General features: G+C 46.4%; 2 protein-coding genes across 2 annotated transcripts; both read right to left on the reverse strand.

Moving 5' to 3' along the window:
* Nucleotides 1–472: 472 nt before the first annotated feature.
* Nucleotides 473–24,307, reverse strand: LOC115074442 (protein pitchfork-like). Its single transcript, XM_029573903.1, is given in 7 exon segments — nucleotides 473–634; nucleotides 1,369–1,486; nucleotides 5,468–5,586; nucleotides 12,702–12,753; nucleotides 12,755–12,801; nucleotides 23,136–23,278; nucleotides 24,211–24,307. Coding segments are annotated over 7 exon segments (561 nt in total). The 5' UTR covers nucleotides 24,224–24,307; the 3' UTR covers nucleotides 473–565.
* Nucleotides 24,308–24,316: 9 nt separating this feature from the next.
* LOC115074233 (suprabasin-like) lies at nucleotides 24,317–25,913 on the reverse strand. Its single transcript, XM_029573523.1, has 2 exons — nucleotides 24,518–25,913; nucleotides 24,317–24,399 (listed from the first exon to the last, which is right to left on the reverse strand). The coding sequence occupies exons 1-2, from the start codon at nucleotides 25,911–25,913 to the stop codon at nucleotides 24,317–24,319; spliced, it is 1,479 nt and encodes a 492-aa protein (XP_029429383.1).
* Nucleotides 25,914–25,991: the final 78 nt, after the last annotated feature.

The raw sequence follows: 25,991 nt of genomic DNA on the forward strand, positions 1-25,991 counted from the left end.
CCACTTCATTGCACTGCCTATGAAGCACAGGGGATGTTTAGTTGAGGGAAAGGAAGTTGGGAAGTTAAGCAGACTGCAATTTGGCAACCGGAAAGTAAAATGGGCAGAGCTGATGGAGCAGGTGGTATTTATCTGCCATGAAGTTTGATTTTCTAATATTCCATCAGAGTCCTCCTAAGGGTTCTGGTCTGTACAGCTGCCTCGTTCAGAGGGCTGAGGATAACAGTGATAGCTTTCCTAATTCTGTCTCTCGAATGTAACGATGCGGAGGGCCACATATCACTTTCAGCAACCTCTCATTTAGGCCACAGATCACTGCCACATCTTTAAATCAAACAAAAACTGTTTCTTCATAACCAGGTTGAAAATAGCAGGATAATATTAAGCTTCAAAGAGTCGGCACCCCATCCTCAGCACTACGGCAGGATAAGAGTCTGCTGAACACAGAGAAAGAAGTCACCCACGAGTCTGGCACGTGATAACCTTTTTATTGAATTAACTCAAAGCCTTTGAGACTTGCACTTCCTTATCAGATTCGCCAGACAGCAGAGGTCCAGCTGGTTTTTTAGCTGTAGTAGAGGCTCAGGTAGGCTATTCTGCTTCGTTTCTTTCGGAATTCTTTATCTGTTAAGAGCTGAAATAAAAGTGGAATGCATGCATTCATTACTTTTCAGAAACCTCCCCAGCCTAACTCGCAGGGTTTGGCAGAGCCTCTCTCCACTTGTCCAGCTTCCACCAGTCTATTCTGCTCAAATTCATGTTTAACACAGGCTGCCAATTACAATACAGAGAAAAAGAAAGGTCCATGACAAGAAGGTTCACAGATATTTTCTTCCTAAGCCAATGGACTGGAAACGTGTGAGCAGAATTCACTCCTGTATGAGGGAGACTCACAGGGAAGGAAGCAGAATATAGGGGACCAAGTATCTGCTGAAGCAGGGAATGAAATCTCCCTGATGAAAGGTTGGCACAGTTGGAGTTAAGACAATGATGCAGATGCACAGTACATAGTGGGGCAAACCCCCATTCTGTCCATGTGTCACAGCCCCATGAAATGTATCCTCCTGACACATAACGCAGCAGAGCCCAAGGAGGACCATGAGGTCGCTCCTCTCCAGTTCAGATACATTTAAAGCCTTCATTTTGGGCTGACACAATTGAGGTTTTTAGAACTGTGAATACAAATAATAATGCAGTGTCCTGCTAGAAGGGACCCTAAGAGTTTGTGCATGTGTGAGCTCAGGATTAGTGGCAGTCGTACATCTGGAGGAGAGCGGCAGCTGCTAAAAGATGGGTGCTGTGAATCTGGGCGCAGGGCAACCTTTTTATAACTATCATCATCCGGAGAAACCATTGCATAGTCTTTACCTCTGACTTCAAGGTCCTCTTTGCCAGTGAAGGAACCAAAGACCAGTCTGGGGCCCCAAACTTCATTGGCCACGAGACTTTCCTGTTCTGATGCACTTCACAGCTGTAGGATCCGGGGCTAAAGGCAGAAAAATCCCAGAAGCCTATTAAAGCAACAGCACCCCCAGGACAGGGTTTCCCAACCAGCTGGGCCCTGTTCTGAGCCCCAGCGATAGCTCCTTTCTGTGACCCGGCGGGATGTGTTCTCCGAATGCCGGCATATAAAGGTTCATAAATAAATACATAACATGGGTAAGCCTGCAGGATGTAAAGGGCAGCGCAGACGGGCTCCGGCGTCATCTGACGGGGAGAGTGTGCACTGAGCACTGGGCGTGACCGACTCATTCTATACAGGGGATGCTCCATTGTGATGGCTTCATGTGTGTCTCTGCCCCCTTTCTTCCTTTCTTGTAAAATCTGGAAGAGAGCCTGGCATGCTTTCAGTGGTTTCCTACCTTTTTGCCCATACAATTCCTCTCCATGCCCTCACTGCCTGCTCCAGAGGACCTGGTGTGCCACACAACGTGTCTTGGGCATGAAAAAGTTGGGAAATACTGTCCTAAGAGACAGATTTAAAGCAGCCAGATTGGATCTACTTAGTTCTGGGATGGCTACTCAGCTATTACAGTAAATAAGACACATATCTGTCAGTAAATAAGACATATCTGTCAGTAAATTAGACAAATATCTGTCAGTAAATAAGACACATATCTGTCAGTAAATAAGACATATCTGTCAGTAAATTAGACATATATCTGTCAGTAAATAAGACACATATCTGTCAGTAAATAAGACATATATCTGTCAGTAAATAAGACATATCTGTCAGTAAATAAGACATATCTGTCAGTAAATTAGACAAATATCTGTCAGTAATAAGACATATATCTGTCAGTAAATTAGACAAATATCTGTCAGTAAATAAGACATATATCTGTCAGTAAATAAGACATATCTGTCAGTAAATAAGACATATATCTGTCAGTAAATAAGACACATATCTGTCAGTAAATAAGACATATCTGTCAGTAAATTAGACAAATATCTGTCAGTAAATAAGACACATATCTGTCAGTAAATTAGACAAATATCTGTCAGTAAATAAGACACATATCTGTCAGTAAATTAGACAAATATCTGTCAGTAAATAAGACATATATCTGTCAGTAAATTAGACAAATATCTGTCAGTAAATAAGACACATATCTGTCAGTAAATAAGACATATCTGTCAGTAAATAAGACACATATCTGTCAGTAAATAAGACATATCTGTCAGTAAATTAGACAAATATCTGTCAGTAAATAAGACATATATCTGTCAGTAAATTAGACAAATATCTGTCAGTAAATAAGACACATATCTGTCAGTAAATAAGACATATCTGTCAGTAAATTAGACAAATATCTGTCAGTAAATAAGACATATCTGTCAGTAAATTAGACAAATATCTGTCAGTAAATAAGACATATATCTGTCAGTAAATAAGACATATCTGTCAGTAAATTAGACACATATCTGTCAGTAAATAAGACACATATCTGTCAGTAAATAAGACATATATCTGTCAGTAAATAAGACATATCTGTCAGTAAATAAGACATATATCTGTCAGTAAATTAGACATATATATCTGTCAGTAAATAAGACACATATCTGTCAGTAAATAAGACATATATCTGTCAGTAAATAAGACATATCTGTAAGTAAATAAGACATATATCTGTCAGTAAATAAGACACATATCTGTCAGTAAATAAGACATATATCTGTCAGTAAATAAGACATATATCTGTCAGTAAATTAGACATATATCTGTCAGTAAATTAGACATATATATCTGTCAGTAAATAAGACACATATCTGTCAGTAAATAAGACATATCTGTCAGTAAATAAGACATATATCTGTCAGTAGCTGCAAAATGCAAACGGCTAATAGGCAGCAAGGGTCCAATGTAATAAAATCTGAGATAAATTTTAGCTTATATTTTGTTTTACTCACAGGCCAATGCATACAGGTGCGTATGCCCGAAAGAACATTTTGTAGGCATAAACCTTACTCCTTACATCAAGGAGTTTTAAGCTCACAAAATGTGAGGTCAGCTCAGCGCTCTCGCATGCAAATTCCATGCACATGAGGGCATTAAGCATCTCTCCCAGTGCAGAGATGCGTGCAGGCTGAGCGCACATCTTCTTAACGCTAGCAACTGTACTCCTGGTCAGAGATGGAGTAAACTTTCTAACAATCCATCTGCCGATGGGGCTTCCCCTCCACCTGCAAGGACAATCGGCAGCAGCTCGACACTGCGTTCATTTTTTAAGCCTAACTGTGGCCAGATAGCAGGCTAGGAGCACCACCAGAGAGCGGCCCCCGAAGTTAGGGGCGCCGCCACAGAGCGGCCCCCGAAGTTAGGGGCGCCGCCACAGAGCGGCCCCCGAAGTTAGGGGCGCCGCCACAGAGCGGCCCCCAAAGTTAGGGGCGCCACCACAGAGCAGTCCCCGAAGTTAGGGGCGCCGCCACAGAGCGGCCCCCGAAGTTAGGGGCGCCACCACAGAGCAGTCCCCGAAGTTAGGGGCGCCGTCACAGAGCGGCCCCCAAAGTTAGGGGCGCCGCCACAGAGCGGCCCCCGAAGTTAGGGGTGCCACCACAGAGCGGTCCCCGAAGTTAGGGGCGCCACCACAGAGCGGCCCCCAAAGTTAGGGGCGCCACCACAGAGCGGTCCCCGAAGTTAGGGGCGCCACCACAGAGCGGCCCCCGAAGTTAGGGGCGCCACCACAGAGCGGCCCCCGAAGTTAGCGGCGCCACCACAGAGCGGCCCCCGAAGTTAGCGGCGCCACCACAGAGCGGCCCCAGGGATATAAGCAGTGAGAAGCAATTTTAGGGGCACAATAAGAGATCCGCTCCTTTACGTTCTCTCTCGTTCAGCTCCTCCCCTCCTAAGTTAAAATGTGTGTTCAGACTGTGCTGAGCGATCATTTTAACTCCCAATGCGTTAGCATAACATTAGTTTACTGCATTGGAATTTATTTATTTATTTATTTATTGTTTTTCTATACTGGCATTCGAGATAAGGATCACATCATGCTGGTTTACATTTAACAGGGGGTGAAAATGCAAATAAAAAAATTTAAAAAAATTAAAACTGTGCATTGAAATTCAGCACACAGGCTCTTAATGAACAGGTTATTGCATTGGCCTGTCAGAAAGTAAAAACTGAGTTAACTCTGAATGCAGTAAGCTAGTGGTATGGTAATGCATTGGGTCTTAAAAAACACACTAACCCAAAAATATGTGCAGAAAAATATGCACAGCACATATAAATTGTATTTTCCGTGCATAAAACGTCTTATAAGCACAAATGATGGGGTTTTTACACATATAAAATGATTTGTGCACATAAAATAACTGAAGAGGCGCACTAGAGAGGCATACAGTTATAAAAAAGTGCTTCTCTTTGGGGATTGCACTTACAGCAGCACAGCTGTCAGCAACACGCAGGACTCACTGTATGTACGACGTTTCTCCAGTTCCCCCATCCCCCCCATGCTGCTCCTGCTGCCAGCTGTTCTCCCAGGTCTTACCCAAATCCAGAGAAGCAAGAGGTGAGAGCGACAGACAGCTGTACATACATCAAGCATTGCACAATGGTGACAACTGTGCCAGTGTAAGGACCTTCCCCAAACAGCTTCCATTGCAAAAGAACATTGCACATTCAACAATTCGGTGTCCTGATTCGGGGGTCCTGGGGTACAGTTCCTCTGTTCCAAGACAGAGTCTCTAGCTTGGGGTTCTGGACTCGGGTACCCCAATGCTTAGCCTGGGGTTTTTAGGACTAGACATTTAGTTCCTAAGTTATCTCACATTTCTGGGCCCAGTGTTGCCCTGGAATTCCAAGGTGCAGTGGGCCATCCTAGACCCAAGAGACCAGGAAATCCTTATTAAATTAGATAACAGACTTTCAGTACCACTCCCTTCCTAGTTCACCTTGCTTCTGTGAGAAAGTTTCTGCTGCCAGCTGTCACTTGCAATGTTCAGCCTGGCTCAGACACAAACATACCCAGGGAATAGCATGCTGTCTGATATCCTCGTCTCAAACCGTTCTGCATTGGCAGAAAATGGTGCAAAATTAGGTGTAAATATCCTCTCCTTGATCCACAGTGAGGGTGGTGGAACATCCTGTCAGTTAGTAAAGAAAATACAATTACTGTCTATGAGCTGAAAATGAGCAACTGTTGCAAGCTCTTTGATGATTTACTGCGTATGGCAGTTTTCTGCAATTATTTATGCACAGAAATTGCCAGTAAAAAGGAAACTTGGTTCTTACCTGCTAATTTTCATTCCTGTACAGATCAGTCCAGACTCCTGAGGTTTTGCCTCCCCTCCAGCAGATGGAGACAGAGAGAGCTTTACTGGCACTGACACTTAACACAAGGAGCCTCCTGCACTCCCTCAGTATTGAACTGTACCCAAGCATGATAGAAATACAACAAACCCAACTAAGTGAATAATTCAATTCCCCTGAACAAGTAGAGGGGAGAGGAACCAGAAACTGACAAACTCGCCCACACAAAACCTGAGCCGTTCTTCCCAGTACTGACAAATTGCTACACGGACAGATCGAGCAGACGCTCCCCCTGACACTGATCCCTGCTAAGAACCCATTTTCCTTTCCCCGTATGCACCCAGTGTTGCGCCAGTCAACCACTCAGGCCATGGCTTTGCAGTTTCAGAACCGTCTCGGTACATGAAGGCGGCTACTGTTATATCGGAACCTATAGTTCCCCGTGCCGAGATTGGAAAAGACCCTGGAAGAGCTGAATCTTCAGGACTATTTAATCCATTGGAGGTGCTAGCACAGTTAAAAGAACAGTTGAGTCATAAGACTTTGGAGAATGAGAAGCTGAGGAAATCTCATGGACAAACCACCCAAGGCCTACTAACCATTCTGGCTTATAAGGAACAGGAGATTCAGCAATTACATACTCGTTTGCAACAGAGTACTCAAAGGGGTTCCGCGGTATCCTCATCAATCATTCCTGACTCCGTGAACGCCTTACAAGAGGGACTTTCCTTCCTGCAGACTTCGGAGTTATCCAGTTTGGAGACTGAGGATAGTGAACAGGATTGGATTACAGAGGATGAAGTGGACTGGACGACAGAGGATGACAACCTATCGGAGGGGGTCCTTGAAGAGGGGGTACTGTTGCGCCGGTCGACCACTCAGGCGCAACAGTACCCCGTGCTTACCCGCTCTCGCAGCGGATCGGCGGGCCTGGAAACGCTGGGAGGCCTCCCTTCGCAGCAGGAGCGCTGCCGCCGGTGAGGCCACTCCCCCTGACGTCATATGGACGTGCGCGGCGACGTCAGCGCTTCGTTTAAAGGGTCCAGCGCGGGAAATACCCAGCGCCAGCCCCGGAAGTTCCCCAACCCTGAGGGATTTAAACCCTCTCTCTTTTACTGCTAGTCGAGTTAGCAAGGATCGGTTGCCTTGGTCTGAAGCTACTCTGCTGCTTCTATCCACTGGAAGCTATCTTCACCCTTTGGGGTTTTCTAACCTGGGTACCCGCTCCTCGGGAGCCCTCTACTTATTTACAGGTGCCTATTCTCTTACAGGTACTTGCTCCTCGAGGCCTGTGTGTCTTTCCTGGTGCCTGCTCCATTCTTCAACTTGCTGGAAATCCATCTATCAGCTACAGAGAGTGAGTACAACTTCTACTAGTTCGTCTCTCATCAGTTCCTCGCTACCTCTCTGCATCAGACCCTACACCACCATTGTGGAATGGGTCTCCTCTGCCGAGAACCACGGACTGCTAATACCTGTCCTCTCTATTGCTCATTGGGATTCTTTCTACTTAGCTACAGGACTGTGTTTAACATCTGCAGTCTCTCCTACAATGCCTTGTTGGACATCTGCGTTGGGGCCTTACACCACCATTGTGGGACGGGTCTCCCTCGCCAAGGATTACAGACTGCTACAGCTAACCTGCTCTCTACTGCCACCTCTAGTGGTCATCCTAGCTGTACAATAAAAGAAACTCTCTCTGTGTTTGTGCTATTGAGTCTAGCCCGGTGCATCAGTCTCCCTACGGGGCTCCTCCCCCTAGGAGATAACATCACTGTTGCCCTAAGAATCCACCAAACACTGAGGGAGCTCAGAGATGTGCTGGCGGGTCTACTGTGTGACCTGTTCAATAGATCCCTAGAAACGGGAGTGGTGCCAAGTGACTGGAGAAGAGCGGTGGTGATCCCGCTTCACAAGAGTGAAAACAGAGAAGAGGCTGGTAATTACAGACCGGTTAGCCTCACCTCGGTGGTGGGAAAAGTAATGGAGTCACTGTTAAAAGAAGGAATACTGAACTATCTACAGTCGGAAGAACTGCTGGACCAGAGGCAGCATGGATTCACCAGGGGAAGATCCTGTCAGACAAATCTGATAGAGTTTTTTGACTGGGTAACCAAGGAATTGGATCAAGGAAGAGCGCTCAATGTCATCTACTTGGATTTCAGCAAAGCTTTTAATACGGTTCCGTACAGGAGACTGGTGAATAAAATAAGAAGCTTAGGAGTGAGTGCCAAGGTGGTGACCTGGATTGCAAACTGGTTGACGGACAGAAGTCAATGTGTGATGGTAAATGGAACTTACTCTGAAGAGAGAGCGGTGTTGAGCGGAGTGCCACAAGGGTCGGTGTTGGGACCGGTCCTGTTCAATATCTTTGTGAGCGACATTGTGGACGGGATAGAAGGTAAGGTTTGTCTTTTTGCGGATGACACTAAGATCTGCAACAGAGTGGACACACTGGAAGGAGTGGAGAGAATGAGACGGGATTTAAGGAAACTGGAAGAGTGGTCGAAGATATGGCAGCTGAGATTCAATGCCAAGAAGTACAGAGTCATGCATATGGGGTGTGGAAATCCGGAAGAACTGTATTCGATGGGGGGAGAAGGGCTGATGTGCACGGGGCAGGAGAGAGACCTTGGAGCACCATTGCCAGCCCAAAGGAGAGAGCGCAAAATTGAAAATGTTCCCCCAAATCATAAACCACAGATATCTTTGATGATTGGGTTGAATTCCGATGTGCAAGTATGCTTCGGTCAAATCCAGGGATGCTAGGAACTCCCCCTTGTTCACCGAGACAATCAACCGAGCCGCAGAGTTTCCATCCGGAACTGGGGCACCCTTAAGGCATTGTTGACCTTCTTTAAATCGAGAATTGGGTGGAACATGCCCTCCATCTTGGGGATAATGAAATAAATGGTGTAGCATCCTGCGCCTCGTTCCTCCAGGGGGACAGGAATTATGGCTCTTAGGCTGCGCAGATGACCGACAGTCTCCCTCACTGCACACTCTTTTTCCTCATATGAACATGAGAAAATCAGAAAACGATCCTTTAGCAGACGAGCAAACTCTAAAGCGTAACCTCGACTTATTAAGCTTAAGACCCACTGGTCCAACGTGATTTTGGTCCACTCCTCGTAGAAAAGGGCCAACCGACCCCCTATCCTTGGAACCGAGGAGTGGACCAATCTGACAACATTGGGAGGATTTTGCTCCACCACCTAGGGAGGAGTCATCTCTATCAGGCCAACGCCCTCGAAAGGACTGGCCCCAAGATGGCTGCCTGCTTGAGGACTGCCTCTGAATACTCCCCGACATCTTGAGCAGTCAAAAACGCCGACTTCCTCTGAAGCAGGCCTGAGAAGAAAAGGAGCTTTTCCCTTTCGGCTTATTTTCAGGCAACTTATGGACCTTATTCTCATCGAGAAGCTTGATCATCTCTTCCATGTCCTTGCCAAAGAGCAACTTCATTTATTTATTTAAAAACTTTTTTAAACCGGAGATCATGTACAAATACATATCGCTTCGGTTTACAGAGAACCAACAATTGGAAATTACAGCAAACAATATGAACAAAATTGAACAAATATAGAACCAGAATGGAATTGAACATGGATTACATGTGGGGATTAAGGGGAAATTGCAAAAAGGAAAACATGAGAATCAAAACATGGATTACATGATAAGGAGGAGTAAGGGGAACTACGAGCAGTTAAACGCAACCGAACCAAAGTACTATAATGTAGGGTCAAGTAAAAGATCAGGTAAAAAGGACTTTAAGTAAATGCTCTTGTGAAGAGCCAGGTCTTCAGTTTTTTTTTGAACGTCCGCAGGCAGGGTTCAGTGCGGAGTTCTGAAGGGAGATTGTTCCATTGTATGGGTCCAGCAATTGAGAAGGCTCGTTTCTTGTGAGCTGACTTAGCGGTGGGAACATGAAGGGTGCCTAGGTATGTTGTTCTGATTGGTCTGGAGGCTGAGTGATGTTGAAGAGGGTAGGATAGTTCGAGCGAGGTTAGGGAGTGAATAGTTTTGTGGATCATGGTTAGCACTTTATACTGAATTCTGAATTTAATAGGGAGCCAATGTAAGTACATAAGAATGGGGGTGATATGTTCTCCTCTTCTGGTATTGGTTAAGATTCTTGCTGCAGAATTCTGTAGCATTTAAAGTGGTTTGGTGGTGATAGCTGGAAGACCGATTAGAAGGGAATTGCAGTAATCTATTTTTGAGAATAAGATGGCTTGGAGAACTGTTCGGAAGTCCTGCAGGTGGAGGAGGGGTTTCAGATTTTTTAAAATAAGTAATTTATGGAAGCATTCTTTTGTTGTGTTGTTGACGAATCTTTAAAGGGTAATGCTTCCAAACGAGTCTTGGATGAAACATCGGCCGACCAGTTCCTCAACCAGAGAAGTCTCTGGGCCGAAACTGCCCACATCATAGTCCCGGAGGAGATTCTGGCAAGATCGTACAAGGCATCCGCACTGTATGCCACCACAGCCTCCGGCCTCTCAGCTTGCCTCACCTCAGACTCCAAGGCCTTATCGGCCTGTAACTGCTGAACCCAGCATAGGCCTGCCCTCACATAAAACTGCTACACATAGCAGCCTGAACCCCGAGGGCAGACAATTCAAAAATCTTGAGGTGCACCTCCAGTTTCCTATCCTGGAGGTCCTTGAGTGCTATAGCGCCGGCCACTGGAATGGTTGTCCTCTTTTTAACAGTCGAAATAGACGCATCCACCTTCGGGACCTTCAGGAGTCCAGCGCCTCCTCTGGCAAGGAGTACAATTTATTCATGGTTCTGCTGACCTTGAGGCCTGTTTCAGCAGAATCCCACTCCCTGAACAGCAACGCGCTCACCAACTTATGAAATGGAAAGGACCTCGCTGGACCCTGGCGGCCAACCATGACCGGGTCCACTGCTCCCCGTTCCAACTCCTCCTGCGGGATCTCTATACCCAACTCTTCTAGAACAGCGGGTAAGAGAGGACCCAGTTCCTCCTTGCGAAACAATCGGACTACTATGGGGTCATCCCTGTCGACAGCTGAAACATTAGTCAAAGCTTGTCCTGGGTCCTGATGCACTGAACCTGGATCTGTCCCGGAGAGGTCCTGACGCTGAGGATACTCTGCCTCCGAAGCTTCAGAGGAGCTCCCCGTAGACAAGGAGGGTACCCAGTCCCCGGGAATCCATCTCTTATGGCCCCCATGGCTCCCGAGGGTCTGGGCCTCTTTGCAGGCCTCCCTGAGGCCCCCTGAAGAGCCCAATGGCGTGCATCCTTTCTGGTCCTATATGCCTTGTGCAGGAGAAGGACATAAGAAACATAAGAACATAAGAAAATGCCATACTGGGTCAGACCAAGGGTCCAAGGGTCCATCAAGCCCAGCATCCTGTTTCCAACAGTGGCCAATCCAGGCCATAAGAACCTGGCAAGTACCCAAAGTCTGAAGAAAAAATAGTGGAGTCCTCTGAATCCCCCTGGGAGCACTCCCCACTTTCAGAGTGGGGATCCGTGGTCTCTGGACCTCCCCCGGAGGCCACCCCCATCGGAGACAAATGAGGAGGGAACTCTCCCTCCCTCGCCGTGGCTCGCACAGCAGAGTTAAAACTTCACAAAATGGCCGCCGTTCCCACGCTCAGTGGGAAGGGATCATTGGCGGGCTGCCGCAGTGGAGAGAGATGGCCAGGCTCCCGTTGACTGGCCAGAAGAGATGTAGCTATGGTCTCCAAAGTGCATTCCCCTCCAGAGAGGTACCAGGAGCATTTTCCGTCGCACGCATCTCCGCAAGCAGCAAAGCTGCACCACGGGGCATATTAAACAGCTGGGAGAAGGGGTGGGGGGGGGAGAAGTCGCTGGGAGAATGGAAAACAAAGTCAAGGCGCCAGAGCCCAAGAGTAGCAGAGCCGGGAGAAACACGTGCCAATCCCACGGCAGCCTTGCTTCTCTGCTCAACTCTCACGATCGGGAGGAAAAGTTCTTTTATTTTTTTTTTACTTTAAGTGCATGAAACTTATCACTTCTCTCAGTGAGAATGGCTCCAAGCTTCAACCACTCCACAGGGCGAGGGAACCGGGACCCCCAGCTGTCAGCCTGCCCAGCATCAAAGGACCGAGCAATAAAGGGACCCAGCTCCCTGCTTGTCTGTCTCATGAACGGGGGGGCAAACAGGGTAAAATCTTCAGAAGGAAAACTATCTTCCTTTTTCTTCTCTTCTTTTTTTTCAGACAGACTGCAGGCTTTGCACCTCCACTATCTGCTGGAGACAGAGAAATACTGAGGGACTGCAGGAGGCTCCTTGTGTTAAGCTGCAGTGTCAGTAAAGCTCTCTCTGTCTCCATCTGCTGGAGGGGAGGCAAAACCTCAGGAGTCTGGACTGATCTGTTATATGTACAGGGAAATATTATTTCCCCTCCCAAAAAAGCCATTCCTGATACACAGCACTGAGTGTGTGGAATATTACTTACTGTCTGCCATAACATCTGTATGGCTCCAGATCAAAATATGCTAACACACCAGTGCTTGTAAACACTGCCTGGGATATTTTCAGTGCTAAAATTACCCTGAAGCAGCTTATGCCATCCTCGGTTGGTTGTGGTTTAGCACTTCTCTAAGTGAAGCAGAGAAAAGCTGAAAGAAGAAAAGGCCTCCTCTGCAATAAGCTAAGTTCTTTATTTTATGAAAAGAGATAAAAAGAATTACAGACAGAAATGCGAAGGAATGTTTGGGTCAGGGTTGCGAGTTTTTGATCAGTAACAGTTTGACAGGCAGGCATCAGTGCAGGTCTGAGATCTTTTCCTCCTCTTCTACCCTAATTGTGACAGTGTTTACAAGGGCTGCTGTGTTAGCATTTCATGGCTCCAGACCACCATACACTCTGCCTGGCTGTTCTCCCCTCACCCACAGAGAAGCAAAACAAGAAACTGTGTCCCAGGGCTGAACAAACACTCTTCTTACCTTCCAGCTTGGGGGAAATCGCTGTGCTGCTCTCGCACCCAGTGTATAACCCTTTTTTACTCTGGGGTTTCGCATTCAGGTAGTACATTATTCCAGTCACCTACACTTAGGAAAAAATACCACAAACTTAGGGCAGAGTCATCCTGTTCTCTCACATAGAAAAACTATCCGTTTCCCAAAATAGATAAAACGAAATGTAACCCACATGGGACAATTACTTCTTCCCTGCTAATTTTCTTTCCTTGGGTCCCACAGATCAGTCAGACGCAATGGGTTTGTCTCCCCTCCCAGCAGATGGCGACAGGGAAGAAAAGCTTTACTGTACTGTTGCTACATAAGACAGTGTGCCGAAGCTAAGATCAACAACTAACCCTCTTATCGTCAAGTAAGGAAAAGAAGAAACTATCAGTAACCACATCCTTAACTGGAAATCCCTCACCAATTAAAGTAATTTGAAACACCAATGGAAAAAACCTGCTGACACATTTGAAGACATATGCAGGCCAGACACAAGTAAGAACAGTCTTCTGAAATCCGGGCAGGATTCTGGACTAATCTGTGAGAATGAAGGAAAGAAAATTAGCAAGTAAGAACCAATTTTCCTTTCCTTATCATCTTCAGATGAGTTCAGATAACTGTTTAGCTTTCCTAAACTAGGCGGAAATCCAAGAGACCCATTAACAGCACACTCTCAGCAAACATCCAGCCTATAATGTTTGGGGAAAAAAATGTGCCACGAAGACCAAGGGGGGCCGCCTTGCAGACCTCCTGCAGAGAGACTAACTGACATTCAGCTCAAGATGCCACCTACACCTAGTGGAATGAGCCTGAAGGCCCACGGGAACCTTTCGACCCTTGCAAATATAGGCAGAAGCTATCGCCTCCTTGATCCATCTGGCAATGGATGCTGTCAATGCCTTCTCTCCCGTTACACCCACTGAGTAACACAAACAGATGATTTGATATGTGAACCCCATTGGTAACCTTCAAATATCTCAGCAGATCCTGCTCACATCCAAAACATTAAGTTCCTTGGAATGGGACAAAGACGAATATAACCTCTGAAAAGCAGGCAATTCTAATGATTAACTTACATGGGAAGAAGAAACTATCTTTGGCAAAAGCAACGGTACTGTCTGGAAATCCCACCCTCTGAAAACTGAAGGAAGGGGGTCCCTGCACAACAACAGCCTGTAGTTCTGAAATATGTTTTGCTGAGTAAATACCTATAAAGAGTAAGGACCTTCAACAATGCCCTCAAACCAACACAACCTGCCAAACTGGTGGACACAAATGCTGCACCCCTCTGATAAATTTCACTACATTCGGGTGTGACGTTAGAGAAGCCTGTGTAACAAGCCAACAACGCTATCTGCATTTTAAGAGAGCTGAGACCTTTCTATAAACCCCGCTGTAGAAAGACAAGAATCTGCGGGAGTGAGGCCTGAAGCGGGCCAATCCCCATCTCTTGACACCTAGCCCCCAATACCTTCCAAACCCGCTAGAGAAATCATGGTTGAGAAGACTTCCTCAACCTTCTCCTCTCAGAAGGCAGGCTGCGAGTCAAAGCACAATCCACCCTGATAAAATAGACCAGGAATATGACTGAAGCTTGAGGAACCCTCCAGCTTGAAGTTTGTCGTGCCCACAAATCATGATCACCTGGGCCATTCCCGAGCACCAGAATTGTTTTTCCATCTTCCTGACTACCTTGCCTATCAGAGGCCAAGGAAGAAGAAAGAAAAAAGAGACAAAATAGGAACTCTTGAGCCTAAGGGCCGGGAAAGGCAATCAAGGACCTCTGACCTTGCCTCTCGTCTTCGACTGAAGAATCATGGACCCTTGGTCTTCAATCTGCTCACTATCAAATCCACCTGGAGAAGTCCCCCAAATAGCCTTGAAGAGTGAAACTTCTCTTGCGCCAACTCTCATTTTCCAGGGCCCAATATGTGTCTGCTCAGGAACTCTGCATGAACATTCTCTGTCCAGGACATTCATCAAGATATCACATCGGTTCACAGCGTAACATAAAACTAGTGCCTGTAACGGCGCTTTACATTGAACAAGTTTACCAAAATACAATTAAAAACATATTGAAACTTAATAACTAGAAAGTAAAGGGAAAGGTGGGGGAAGTAAAGAATTAAACTAAAATTAAAATAACATGTTTACAAAAGGGTAAACGAAGAAAAAAGGGGGGGGAAGTGACAGCAGAATAGAGTTAGATTAATAAATTATTGTAGGGAAAAGTGACAGAGGAGTTATTGAAGGGGAAAGTGGCAGAAGAATAAAGGTAGATGAAAATTATTGTAGGCAAAAATAGATTTTTTGCCTACAATAATATTTTTTGCCTACAATAATATTTTTTGCCTACAATAATATTTTTTGCCTACACCTAATATGGAACCACATCTAAGGAAACTGCTGGGCTCTTGGTACCCCCTGTCCGCTGATATAAGCTATTGCTGTCGTATTGTTAGACAAGATCTTCACCGCCCTGTTCCACACCAATGGAAGGAAGAACACCAATGCTTTTCTGATCATCCAGTATCCAAATAATTAATAAATCATGAGGCTACCAACGTTGACCACAGACCCTGTAGTATTTGTCCCTAACAAAGAGCTCCCCAGCCTCAGAGACTGGTATTCGTTGTCACCATGACCTAAGCCGGAATTTCCAACTCCATTTTTCTGGACAATTGTTCTGTGAGAGCCCCCTGGAAAAACTCAATCTATCCTACCCAGACAGGGGCAGCATGAGCTCGAAAACCTCCAATTGAGGACTCCACCATCTTTATCTTTATTTAAAACATATGAATCACGTATGCATAAGCACTAAGTGATGTAAAACAATCATAAAAGCATGGATATCACAACAAAACTTTAAAATATATAACATAACACCTTGCACGCTCTACAGATCTTGCTCCATCAAGCACTAAAAAACTTTCAGAAGTTGTTAATAGGCTTGACTGAAAAGAAAAGTTTTAAGCAAGGTCTTGAATGTCTTCATGCTATCTCCCAGATGCAGAGCCTCCAGAAGAGAGTTCCAAAAGATAGAGGCCGCAATAAAAAAAACACATGACAGAAGGGATCCTTGTAAGGGTCCCATGTAAGCAAACGCCCAAGGAACTAGGAGTAGTGCCGACACCAGGAAACCCAGAACTTGAAATGAATCCCCAATCCAGGGATTCCTCGGATGTACCACATGGGTGGATCCGTCTCTGCAGTTACAGCATCCAGTCCGTGATAAGGAACATCATGTTTACACTTTTACTCAAAATGTGTCCCTAGGTATGCCAGCGTTCGCATGTTATAAAATCGGCGTGTCCATGTGCCCGTGCTGGGAACTGCACGGACATGGACACTCGCGTGCGTGGGTCTTAAAATCGACCCCTAAGTCAACTTGATTAATAGCAGTTAATGGACTTAGCCTTCAGGAACTTATCCAAACCTTTTCTAAACCCAGCTACATTAACTGCCCTTACCACATCCTCTGGCAACAAACTCCAGAGCTTTATTGTGCACTGAGTGAAAAAGAATTTCTACAATTTGTTTTTAAATGTGCTACTTTGCTAACTTCAAGGAGTGCCCCCTAGACCTTGTATTATCTGAAAGAGTAAATAAACAATTCACATTTACCTGTTCTAATCCTTCCATGATTTTATAGACCTCTGTCATATCCCCCTCAGCTGTCTCTTCTCCAAGATGAACAGCCCTAACCTCTTTAGCCTTTCCTCATAGGGGAACCGTTCGATCCCCTTTATATTTGGTCGCCATTCTCTGTACCTTCTCCAATGCAACTATATCCTTTTTGAGATGCGGCGTCCAGAATTGTACACAGTATTCAAGGTGCGGTCTCATCATGGAGCGACAGAGAGGCATTATGACATCCTCTGTTTCATTCTCCATTCCCTTTCTAATAATTCCTAACATTCTGTTTGCTTTTTTGACTGCCCGCAGCACAAAGAGCCGACGATTCAATGTATTATCCATTATGATGCCTAGATCTTTTTCCTGGGTGTAGCACCTAATATGGAACCTAACATCGTGTAACTACAGCAAGGGTTATTTTTCCCTATATGCATCACCTTGCACTTGTCCACATTAAATTTTATCTGCATTTCAACACCCATTCTTCCAGTCTCACAAGGTCCTCCTGCAATTTATCACAAACTACCTGTGATTTCATTACTCTGAATAATTCTGTGTCATCTGCAAATCTGATCACCTCACTCGTCGTATTCCTTTTCAGATCATTTATAAATATATTAAAAAGCACAGGTCCAAGTAGAGATCCCTGATGCATGCCACTGTTTACTGTTTCCACTGAGAAAATTGACCATTTAATCCTACTCTCTGTTTCTGTCTTTTAACCACTTGTAATCCATGAAAGGACATCACCTCCTATCCAATGACTTTTTAGTTATTCTTAGAAGCCTCTCATGCGGGACTGTGACTGCTTTCTGAAAATCCAAACACAACTCATCTACTGGTTCACCTTTGTCCACATATTTATTTACCCTTCAAAAAAATGTAGGAGATTTGTGAGGTAAGACTTCCCTTGGTGTAAATCATGTTGGCTGTGTCCCATCAACCATTGCATATCTAAATGTTTTGTGATTTTATTCTTTATAACAGTTTCATGATTTTTCCCGGCACTGAAGTCAGGCTCACACGTCTATAATTTTCCGAATCACCCCTGGATCCCTTTTTAAATATAGGGTGTTACATTGGCCATCTTCCAATCTTCAGGTACATCGGATGATTTTAATGATAGGTTACAAATTAATTGAAATAGGTCTGAAATTTCATTTTTTAGTTCCTTCAGAACTCTGGGTGTATACCATCTGGTCCAGGTGATTTACTACTCTTCAGTTTGTCAATCAGGCCTACCACATCTTCCAGGTTCACCGTGATTTGGACCAGTTGATCTGAATCATCACCCATGAAAACCTTCTCCGGAACGGGTATCTCTCCAACATCCTCTTCAGTAAACACCGAAGCAATGAAATCGTTTAATCTTTCCACAATGGCCTTATCTTCTCTAAGTGCCTCTTTAATCTTTCGATCATCTAACGGTTGCAACTGACTCCCTCTCAGGCATTCTGCTTCGGATATATTTAAAAAACTTTTATTTTGAGATTTTACCTCTATGGCCAACTTCTTTTCAATTCTTTCTTAGCCTGTCTTGCCAATGCTTATGCTTTATCCTATTTTCTTCTGATGGATCCTTCTTCCAATTTTTGAATGAAGAACTTTTGGATAAAATAGCCTCTTTCACCTCACCTTTTAACCATTCTGGTAATCGTTTTGCCTTCCTTCCACCTTTCTTAATGCGATGGAATACATCCGGACTGTGTTTCTAGGATTATTATTTTTTTAACAATGTCTGCGCCTCTTGCACACTTTTACCTTTGTAGCTGCATTTTCCAATTTTTTTAAAACAACTCTCTCATTTAATCAAAATTTAACTTTTCAAAGTTTAGTGCTACAGCTGTGGATTGCTTACTGTCCCCCTTCCAGTCATTAATTCAAATTTGATCATATGATGATAACTACTGCCAAGCGGCCCCACCCACCGTTATCTCTCACCAAATCCTGTGCTCCACTGAGAATTAGATCTAAAATTGCTCCCTCTCTTGATGGTTCCTGAACCAATTGCTCCATAAAACTGTCATTTATTCCATCAAGGAACTTTATCTCTCTAGCATGCCCTTATGTTTCATTTACCCAGTCAATATTGGGGTAATTGAAATCTCCCATTATTACTGCACTACTAGTTTGGTTAGCTTCCCTAATTTTTCTTAGCATTTCACTGTCCATCACATCATTTTGGCCAAGTGGACGGTAGTATACTCCTATCACTATAGTCTTCCCCAACATACAAGGGATTTCTACCCATAAAGATATCAATTTGCATTAGTCTCATGCAGGATGTTTATCCTGTTGGACTCTATGCCATCCCGGACATAAAGCGCCACACCGCCCTCCGGGTGCTCCTCTCTGTCATTGCGATATAATTTGTACCCCGGTATAGCACTGTCCCATTGGTTATCCTCTTTCCACCATGTCTCTGAGATGCCAATTAAGTCTATGTCATCATTCACTGCTATACATTCTAATTCTCCCATCTTACTTCTTAGACGTCTGGTATTAGCATACAAACATTTCAAAGTTTGTTTTTTGTTTGTATTTTCATTCTGCTTTTTAATTGATAGGGATAAGTTAGAATTTTTTGGCTCAGGTGAGTTTTTAATTACAGGCACTTGGACTACTTTTCTTATTATTGGAACCTCACTGTTGGGATGCCCTAATTCTAATGCATCATTAGTATCCTTTGAAGATACCTCTCTCCGAACCATGTGCTGCTGAGCGACTGTCAGCTTTTCCCTTTGTTCTAGTTAAAAGCTGCTCTATCTCCTTTTTAAAGGTTAGCGCCAGCAGTCTGGTTCCACCCTGGTTAAGGTGAAGCCCATCCCTTCAGAAAAGTTTCTTTCTTCTCCCTTCCCCAAAAGATTCCCCGGGTTCCTAACAAAACTGAATTCCTCTTCCCTGCACCATCATCTCATCCATGCATTGAGACTCTGGGGCTCTGCCTGCCTCTGGGGACCTGCGTGTGGAACAGGGAGCATTTCAGAGAATGCTACCCTGGAGGTTCTGGATTTCAGCTTTCTACCTAAGAGCCTAAATTTGGCTTCCAGAACTTCCCTCCTACATTTTCCTATGTTGGTGCCCACATGTACCATGACAGCTGGCTCCTCCCCAGCACTGTCTAAAATCCTATCTAGGTGACGCGTGAGGTCTGCCACCTTTGCACTAGGTAGGCAAGTTACCAGGCGTTCCTCATGCCCACAGCCACCCATCTAGCCGCTATCACACAAGCCACTCCTCAAGCTGCAGTACACGCCAAATCATGGCTTGCATCTGCCCAAAAAAGCAGCTCCTGGCTCTAAGTAAGGCCAATATTCTCCCTTGCACCTCCCTGCAAATTGGCCTGAACTACCATAAAGCAACAAGCGGAGACTTGAAAATTCATGGCCATAGATTGCTCTAGGATAGCTCAATCTTCCGATCCGGAAGCATCCTTCAGAGCAGCTCCACCTTTCACCGGAATGGTGGTTCTCTTAAGTTAAAGCACACACTAGGGCATGCACTTTCTGGAAATGTAACTGTTCCCTTGCATTAGGATCCAAGGGGTAGTTTCTCGCAAGGGACATACCTCCCTTAAAGTTAGCCTCTGGAGCACTCCACTCCAAATCAATTCTTGAACCGCTTCATGAAGGAGAAAGAAACAGGTTGCCTTCCACAAACTGACCATAATAGGGTCTTTCTTCTGCGTCTTTGTCAAATCTGCCTCAACTGCCTCCAACTCCAGTGCCCTCAGCGTCTGAGCCAACAAGCCAGGCAACTCGTCCCAATGGAAGAGATGCAGCATAGCTTTGTGCAGTTCCAGGTTTGTGAGATTTCACCCTCCTCAAAGCCAACTCTCCCAAGTACCCCGGGGACGAACCAGATTCATTCCAGGAGTCCTTAGAGAGAGCACTGTCGTCTTCTTCCACCTGATTCCCCCACCTCCCCTGCTTGTTATTGTTACGCGTGCCATCGACAGCAGACCTGCGGCACGGCCCCCTCACCTTCTTACACAGACTCCAGCTCCTAGTTCCTGCTCGCTAGCAGCGGTGGGCCGCCCCCGGTGCCTCCAGCTGTGCCATGGTCCCCAGTGTGCCAGCCAGATGCCCTTGCTCGTCAGGCCTCTCCGCTAGCCTGCGGAGAGACGCCGCCACCCGTACCATGCCCCTGTCTAGGCACACGCACATCGCTAATCCTTTTGAAGGGCCTGCAGCGGGAACCTGGCCGCAGCCCCGGATGATGACATCAGACTCTCCAGTGTATTTAAGCTCAGGCCTCGCTCCATAGCGTTGCCTTTGCAACAGGTCTCCTTGTACTCCTTGAACTCGTTGCTGATAGAGAATCCTCTCTATTCCTTGTTCCTGACCTTCGTTGTTCCCGGTTTCTGTCTTCATCGTTCCTGCCCTATCTATCTGTTGGACTGACTCTACAGATATTGACTTTGCTTTGTTGGACTACGCTTCAGGTTATCTCCAGATCCAGACCTCCGCTACGCCTGACTACTCTATTGCCTATCTCCAGATCCTCTCCTACACCCAACTACTCTACTGCCTATCTCCAGATCCAGACCTCCGCTACGCCCGACTACTCTATTGCCCATCTCCAGACCCGGACCTCTGCTACACCCAACTACTCTATTGCTTATCTCCAGACCCAGCCCTCTGCTACGCCTGACTACGCTTGACTTCTCCATGATCAGACCATCGCCTTGATTGACTACGCTATAGACTTCTCCGCATTCTGAATTCTACATTGCTTGTCACGACCTCCGCTTGCCACTGGCCCTGATCCAAGCCTGTCATTGACGCCTCACCTAGCCTATTCCCAGGATGTGGATTTATCAGGCTTCGGCCTATCTTTGTTTGAGTGCCTCCAGCTACTATCCGTTCCATTAGCGTCCGAGTTTTAGTACCGTACCCAGTCCGGGGTAGGACTATGCCATCTATCAACTGCTGTCTCTGGGCTGAACCAACTACTCTCGCAAACCAACCTTGAGGCCCACCTAAGTCCTGCTGGCCCTGGCACCCAAAGGCTCAATCCGCGGGGAACGAGGGCTGGTAGATGTGAAGCTCCAGCGGCCTCTACCTTCAGCCCACTCCACCTGCCGATGACACACACACTCTGACGGCTCACTGACTTTAATGTTTTTCTTTATACATTGTTTGTACTCTTCTCAACAATAAAAAAAAAAGAAAAAACACACACAATCTCTGCTCAATGAGACGTGTCGGCACCAATAGTCCAGGAAGCTGCATCTCCTCATTGAGCTTTTGTCAATAAGAGCTGCAATTTTTCATATCATTGCCAGTTCTTTGCCTTCTGCCTCATCCCAAATCAGCTGCTCAGCATTGCGCCGGGACCCAGCCAGAGGAGAGAGAGAAAACCGCTTGCTGAAAGAGAACCTAAGCAAGGCAGGGTAAGCAAAACTGAGTCCCAGGCTTCCTTATCTTAGCTGGAAGCAAGGCCCAAGACCATGAAGAAGAGGCTAACAGCCTTCACTCCGAGTAGTCCCAGAATTTTATAAGTGGCACTCTCAACTGAGGGAGACCTTGCTATCACCTCAGGAGTCAGCCAGTCAACATGTCGCAACAGGCCTAGACACACAAGTGAATATGCATGTCCATCATCTGCTAGAGATGGAGAATACTGGGAGACTGATTTCGGTAGAGTACTATATGAGAAAGACATCAGTGAGTCAGTTTGTCTCCATTTGCTGGTAGGCGTGCATAACCCACTTGTGTGGCCTGGCCTGCCTGGACAAAGAGGAAAAGAAATACTTTCCTGAGAGAAGTCTTCAGGGGAAGCAACTGGAACCACTGGCTGTCAAATCCCTCTCCAGGACAGGGCACCAGCCAAACAAGGGCTACTGACCCCTGCTCACCCCTAGCCTACCAGGGAGATGGTCCCAGTCCAGAACCTAACACCCCTGGAAACAATTTGTTCTCCAAGTTTGACTGTAGGTTTTGCATCTCTACCATCTGCTGGAGATAGAGAATACTAAGCACCGGCAGGCGGCACATTGTCTTACGAACCAGAAGTACTGTAAAGCTTTTCTTCTCTGTCTCCATCTCCTGGTAGGAAAGAAAACCCAACTGTCTGAACTGATCTGGGGGACAATAAGGAGGACTGAGTGGGCGACAGTGATAATTTGTATTAATTAATTTATTTAATTGATGTGTATTTTAATTTATTACTATTTTATTTTATAAATGTTTTCTTTTATATTGATATTATGAACGTTATCTGTAAACCATTGTGATCAAAATATGGAATGACTGTCTAGAAAATGTTTAATTAATAAATAAACAAATAAGGAATATACAAATAATGCTGAGACACCCATGATTGATACGGATAGAAGGATAGTACTGAGAGCTTTTCTGCTACTGTGTGTCTATGGGAAACATCTCTGGACTGTATAAGTATCTAGTTCTGGTCCATAGTTTAATATCAGCAGGGGGATAGCTGGTACTAAACATATGCTGGAATGAAAAGATTAGCAAGTCATACTGCATTGTATAGGTAGCAGCCACCCCTGGTATTATGGGGGAAATAAAAGTGGAGCAGAGAAGGAAAGCTAGATTAATTGCACTGATGATGGGCTTTGCCTTAGAAAAGAGCAAGATAGCACCCCCTAGAAAGATCCCATTTATTCCAGGGGCAATTTAAATGGGAGCGGAGAAAGGAGGAAAGTGACTGTAACTTTCTTTTCTACAATTCTGTCAAACGAAATCTTGAATTGGTGATTGATAAATAAAAAAGTCATTTGCTTGCACAGACCCATCAGATAATGTTGTTTACCTTATCCACTTCATAGGTGGCTGGTCCGATGTGAGGGGGCCCCCGGATGGGGACCAGCTCCGTGCCCAGCCGGTCCGGGGCACAATAATAGGGGAATTGCCTCCTTTCCTGGGTAGTGCCAAAGGAGAGCTGCCTCAGCTTCCCTGCAGGGAGGTGGAAATGGTAAGAAACAGATTAGGGAGGAGGCTTTCCTGCAAAGCAATGAAACTGAGAGAGATTATTGCACTTTGTGCAAGGCTGAAGCGAGCTCCAGCAGGGGCAGCCTGAGGAGTTACGTCCAGAGCCAAAGGTCTCCGAGGTCATCTTGGGCTTTAGCGGTGCCCACGCCTCGCAGAGGCAAAACCATCCCTGCTCCGGCCTCTCCCTCCCCCTCTTACCCCTCCGCATTTCGCTCTTTCTCTCCCTCTCTCACCTTCCAGCTCCATCCCTGCTCCGGCCTCTCACCCCTCCGCATTTCGCTCTTTCTCTCCCTCTCTCACCTTCCAGCTCCATCCCTGCTCCGGCCTCTCTCCCTCCTCTCCCTCCCCCTCTTACCCCTCCGCATTTCGCTCTTTCTCTCCCTCTCTCACCTTCCAGCTCCATCCCTGCTCCGGCCTCTCTCCCTCCTCTCCCTCCCCCTCTTACCCCTCCGCATTTCGCTCTTTCTCTCCCTCTCTCACCTTCCAGCTCCATCCCTGCTCCGGCCTCTCTCCCTCCTCTCCCTCCCCTCTCACCCCTCCGCATTTCGCTCTTTCTCTCCCTCTCTCACCTTCCAGCTCCATCCCTGCTCCGGCCTCTCCCTCCCCCTCCCCTCTCACCCCTCCGCATTTCGCTCTTTCTCTCCCTCTCTCACCTTCCAGCTCCATCCCTGCTCCGGCCTCTCTCCCTCCCCCTCTCACCCCTCCGCATTTCCCTCTTTCTCTCCCTCTCTCACCTTCCAGCTCCATCCCTGCTCCGGCCTCTCTCCCTCCCCCTCTCACCCCTCCGCATTTCCCTCTTTCTCTCCCTCTCTCACCTTCCAGCTCCATCCCTGCTCCGGCCTCTCTCCCTCCCCCTCTCACCCCTCCGCATTTCCCTCTTTCTCTCCCTCTCTCACCTTCCAGCTCCATCCCTGCTCCGCTGTCTACAATCGGTCGCTAAGGTTACAGCGGCGTCCACATGGTCTGTTACGTCACGGACACACCCATGCGCGCGGAAAGAAGTCACGTGCTTCCGGCGGAAGTGGCGAACAGCCGGTGAGCAGGGCGCCCAGGCGAAGTGACAGTAGCTGGGAGCTGTTCGCTGGCTGCGGCAGAGACAACAACTATAGACGTGTGGGGCTGTCACCTGCCTGTAGTAACGCTCTACCCCTGCTGCAATAACGCTGTGCCTGCCCTGCAGTAACACTTTACCCATCTCATTACCTGTGCTGTGGTAACTGTGCCTGCCCTGCAGTAACACTTTACCCATCTCATTACCTGTGCTGTGGTAACTGTGCCTGCCCTGCAGTAACACCTTACCCATCTCATTACCTGTGCTGTAGTAACTGTGCCTGCCCTGCAGTAACACTTTACCCATCTCATTACCTGTGCTGTGGTAACTGTGCCTGCCCTGCAGTAACACTTTACCCATCTCATTACCTATGCTGTGGTAACTGTGCCTGCCCTGCAGTAACACTTTACCCATCTCATTACCTGTGCTGTGGTAACTGTGCCTGCCCTGCAGTAACACTTTACCCATCTCATTACCTATGCTGTAGTAACTGTGCCTGCCCTGCAGTAACACTTTACCCATCTCATTACCTATGCTGTAGTAACTGTGCCTGCCCTGCAGTAACACTTTACCCATCTCATTACCTATGCTGTGGTAACTGTGCCTGCCCTGCAGTAACACTTTACCCATCTCATTACCTGTGCTGTAGTAACTGTGCCTGCCCTGCAGTAACACTTTACCCATCTCATTACCTATGCTGTAGTAACTGTGCCTGCCCTGCAGTAACACTTTACCCATCTCATTACCTATGCTGTGGTAACTGTGCCTGCCCTGCAGTAACACTTTACCCATCTCATTACCTATGCTGTGGTAACTGTGCCTGCCCTGCAGTAACACTTTACCCATCTCATTACCTATGCTGTGGTAACTGTGCCTGCCCTGCAGTAACACTTTACCCATCTCATTACCTATGCTGTGGTAACTGTGCCTGCCCTGCAGTAACACTTTACCCATCTCATTACCTATGCTGTGGTAACTGTGCCTGCCCTGCAGTAACACTTTACCCATCTCATTACCTGTGCTGTAGTAACTGTGCCTGCCCTGCAGTAACACTTTACCCATCTCATTACCTATGCTGTGGTAACTGTGCCTGCCCTGCAGTAACACTTTACCCATCTCATTACCTGTGCTGTAGTAACTGTGCCTGCCCTGCAGTAACACTTTACCCATCTCATTACCTATGCTGTGGTAACTGTGCCTGCCCTGCAGTAACACTTTACCCATCTCATTACCTATGCTGTGGTAACTGTGCCTGCCCTGCAGTAACACTTTACCCATCTCATTACCTGTGCTGTGGTAACTGTGCCTGCCCTGCAGTAACACTTTACCCATCTCATTACCTGTGCTGTGGTAACTGTGCCTGCCCTGCAGTAACACTTTACCCATCTCATTACCTATGCTGTGGTAACTGTGCCTGCCCTGCAGTAACACTTTACCCATCTCATTACCTGTGCTGTGGTAACTGTGCCTGCCCTGCAGTAACACTTTACCCATCTCATTACCTGTGCTATAGTAACTGTGCCTGCCCTGCAGTAACACTTTACCCATCTCATTACCTATGCTGTAGTAACTGTGCCTGCACTGCAATAACACTTTACCCATCTCATTACCTATGCTGTAGTAACT

The sequence above is a fragment of the Rhinatrema bivittatum genome, chromosome 12 (genome assembly GCF_901001135.1).
Source record: "Rhinatrema bivittatum chromosome 12, aRhiBiv1.1, whole genome shotgun sequence".
Lineage (NCBI taxonomy): Eukaryota > Metazoa > Chordata > Amphibia > Gymnophiona > Rhinatrematidae > Rhinatrema > Rhinatrema bivittatum.

Coding starts and splice junctions, on each gene's coding strand:
- LOC115074233 (XM_029573523.1), bottom strand. CDS start 25,913: ATGGGTAAAGTGTTACTGCAGGGCAGGCACAGTTACTATAGCACAGGT. Junction 24,400..24,517: donor GCACAGTTACCACAGCACAG/GTAATGAGATGG, acceptor TCTCTGCCGCAG/CCAGCGAACAGCTCCCAGCT.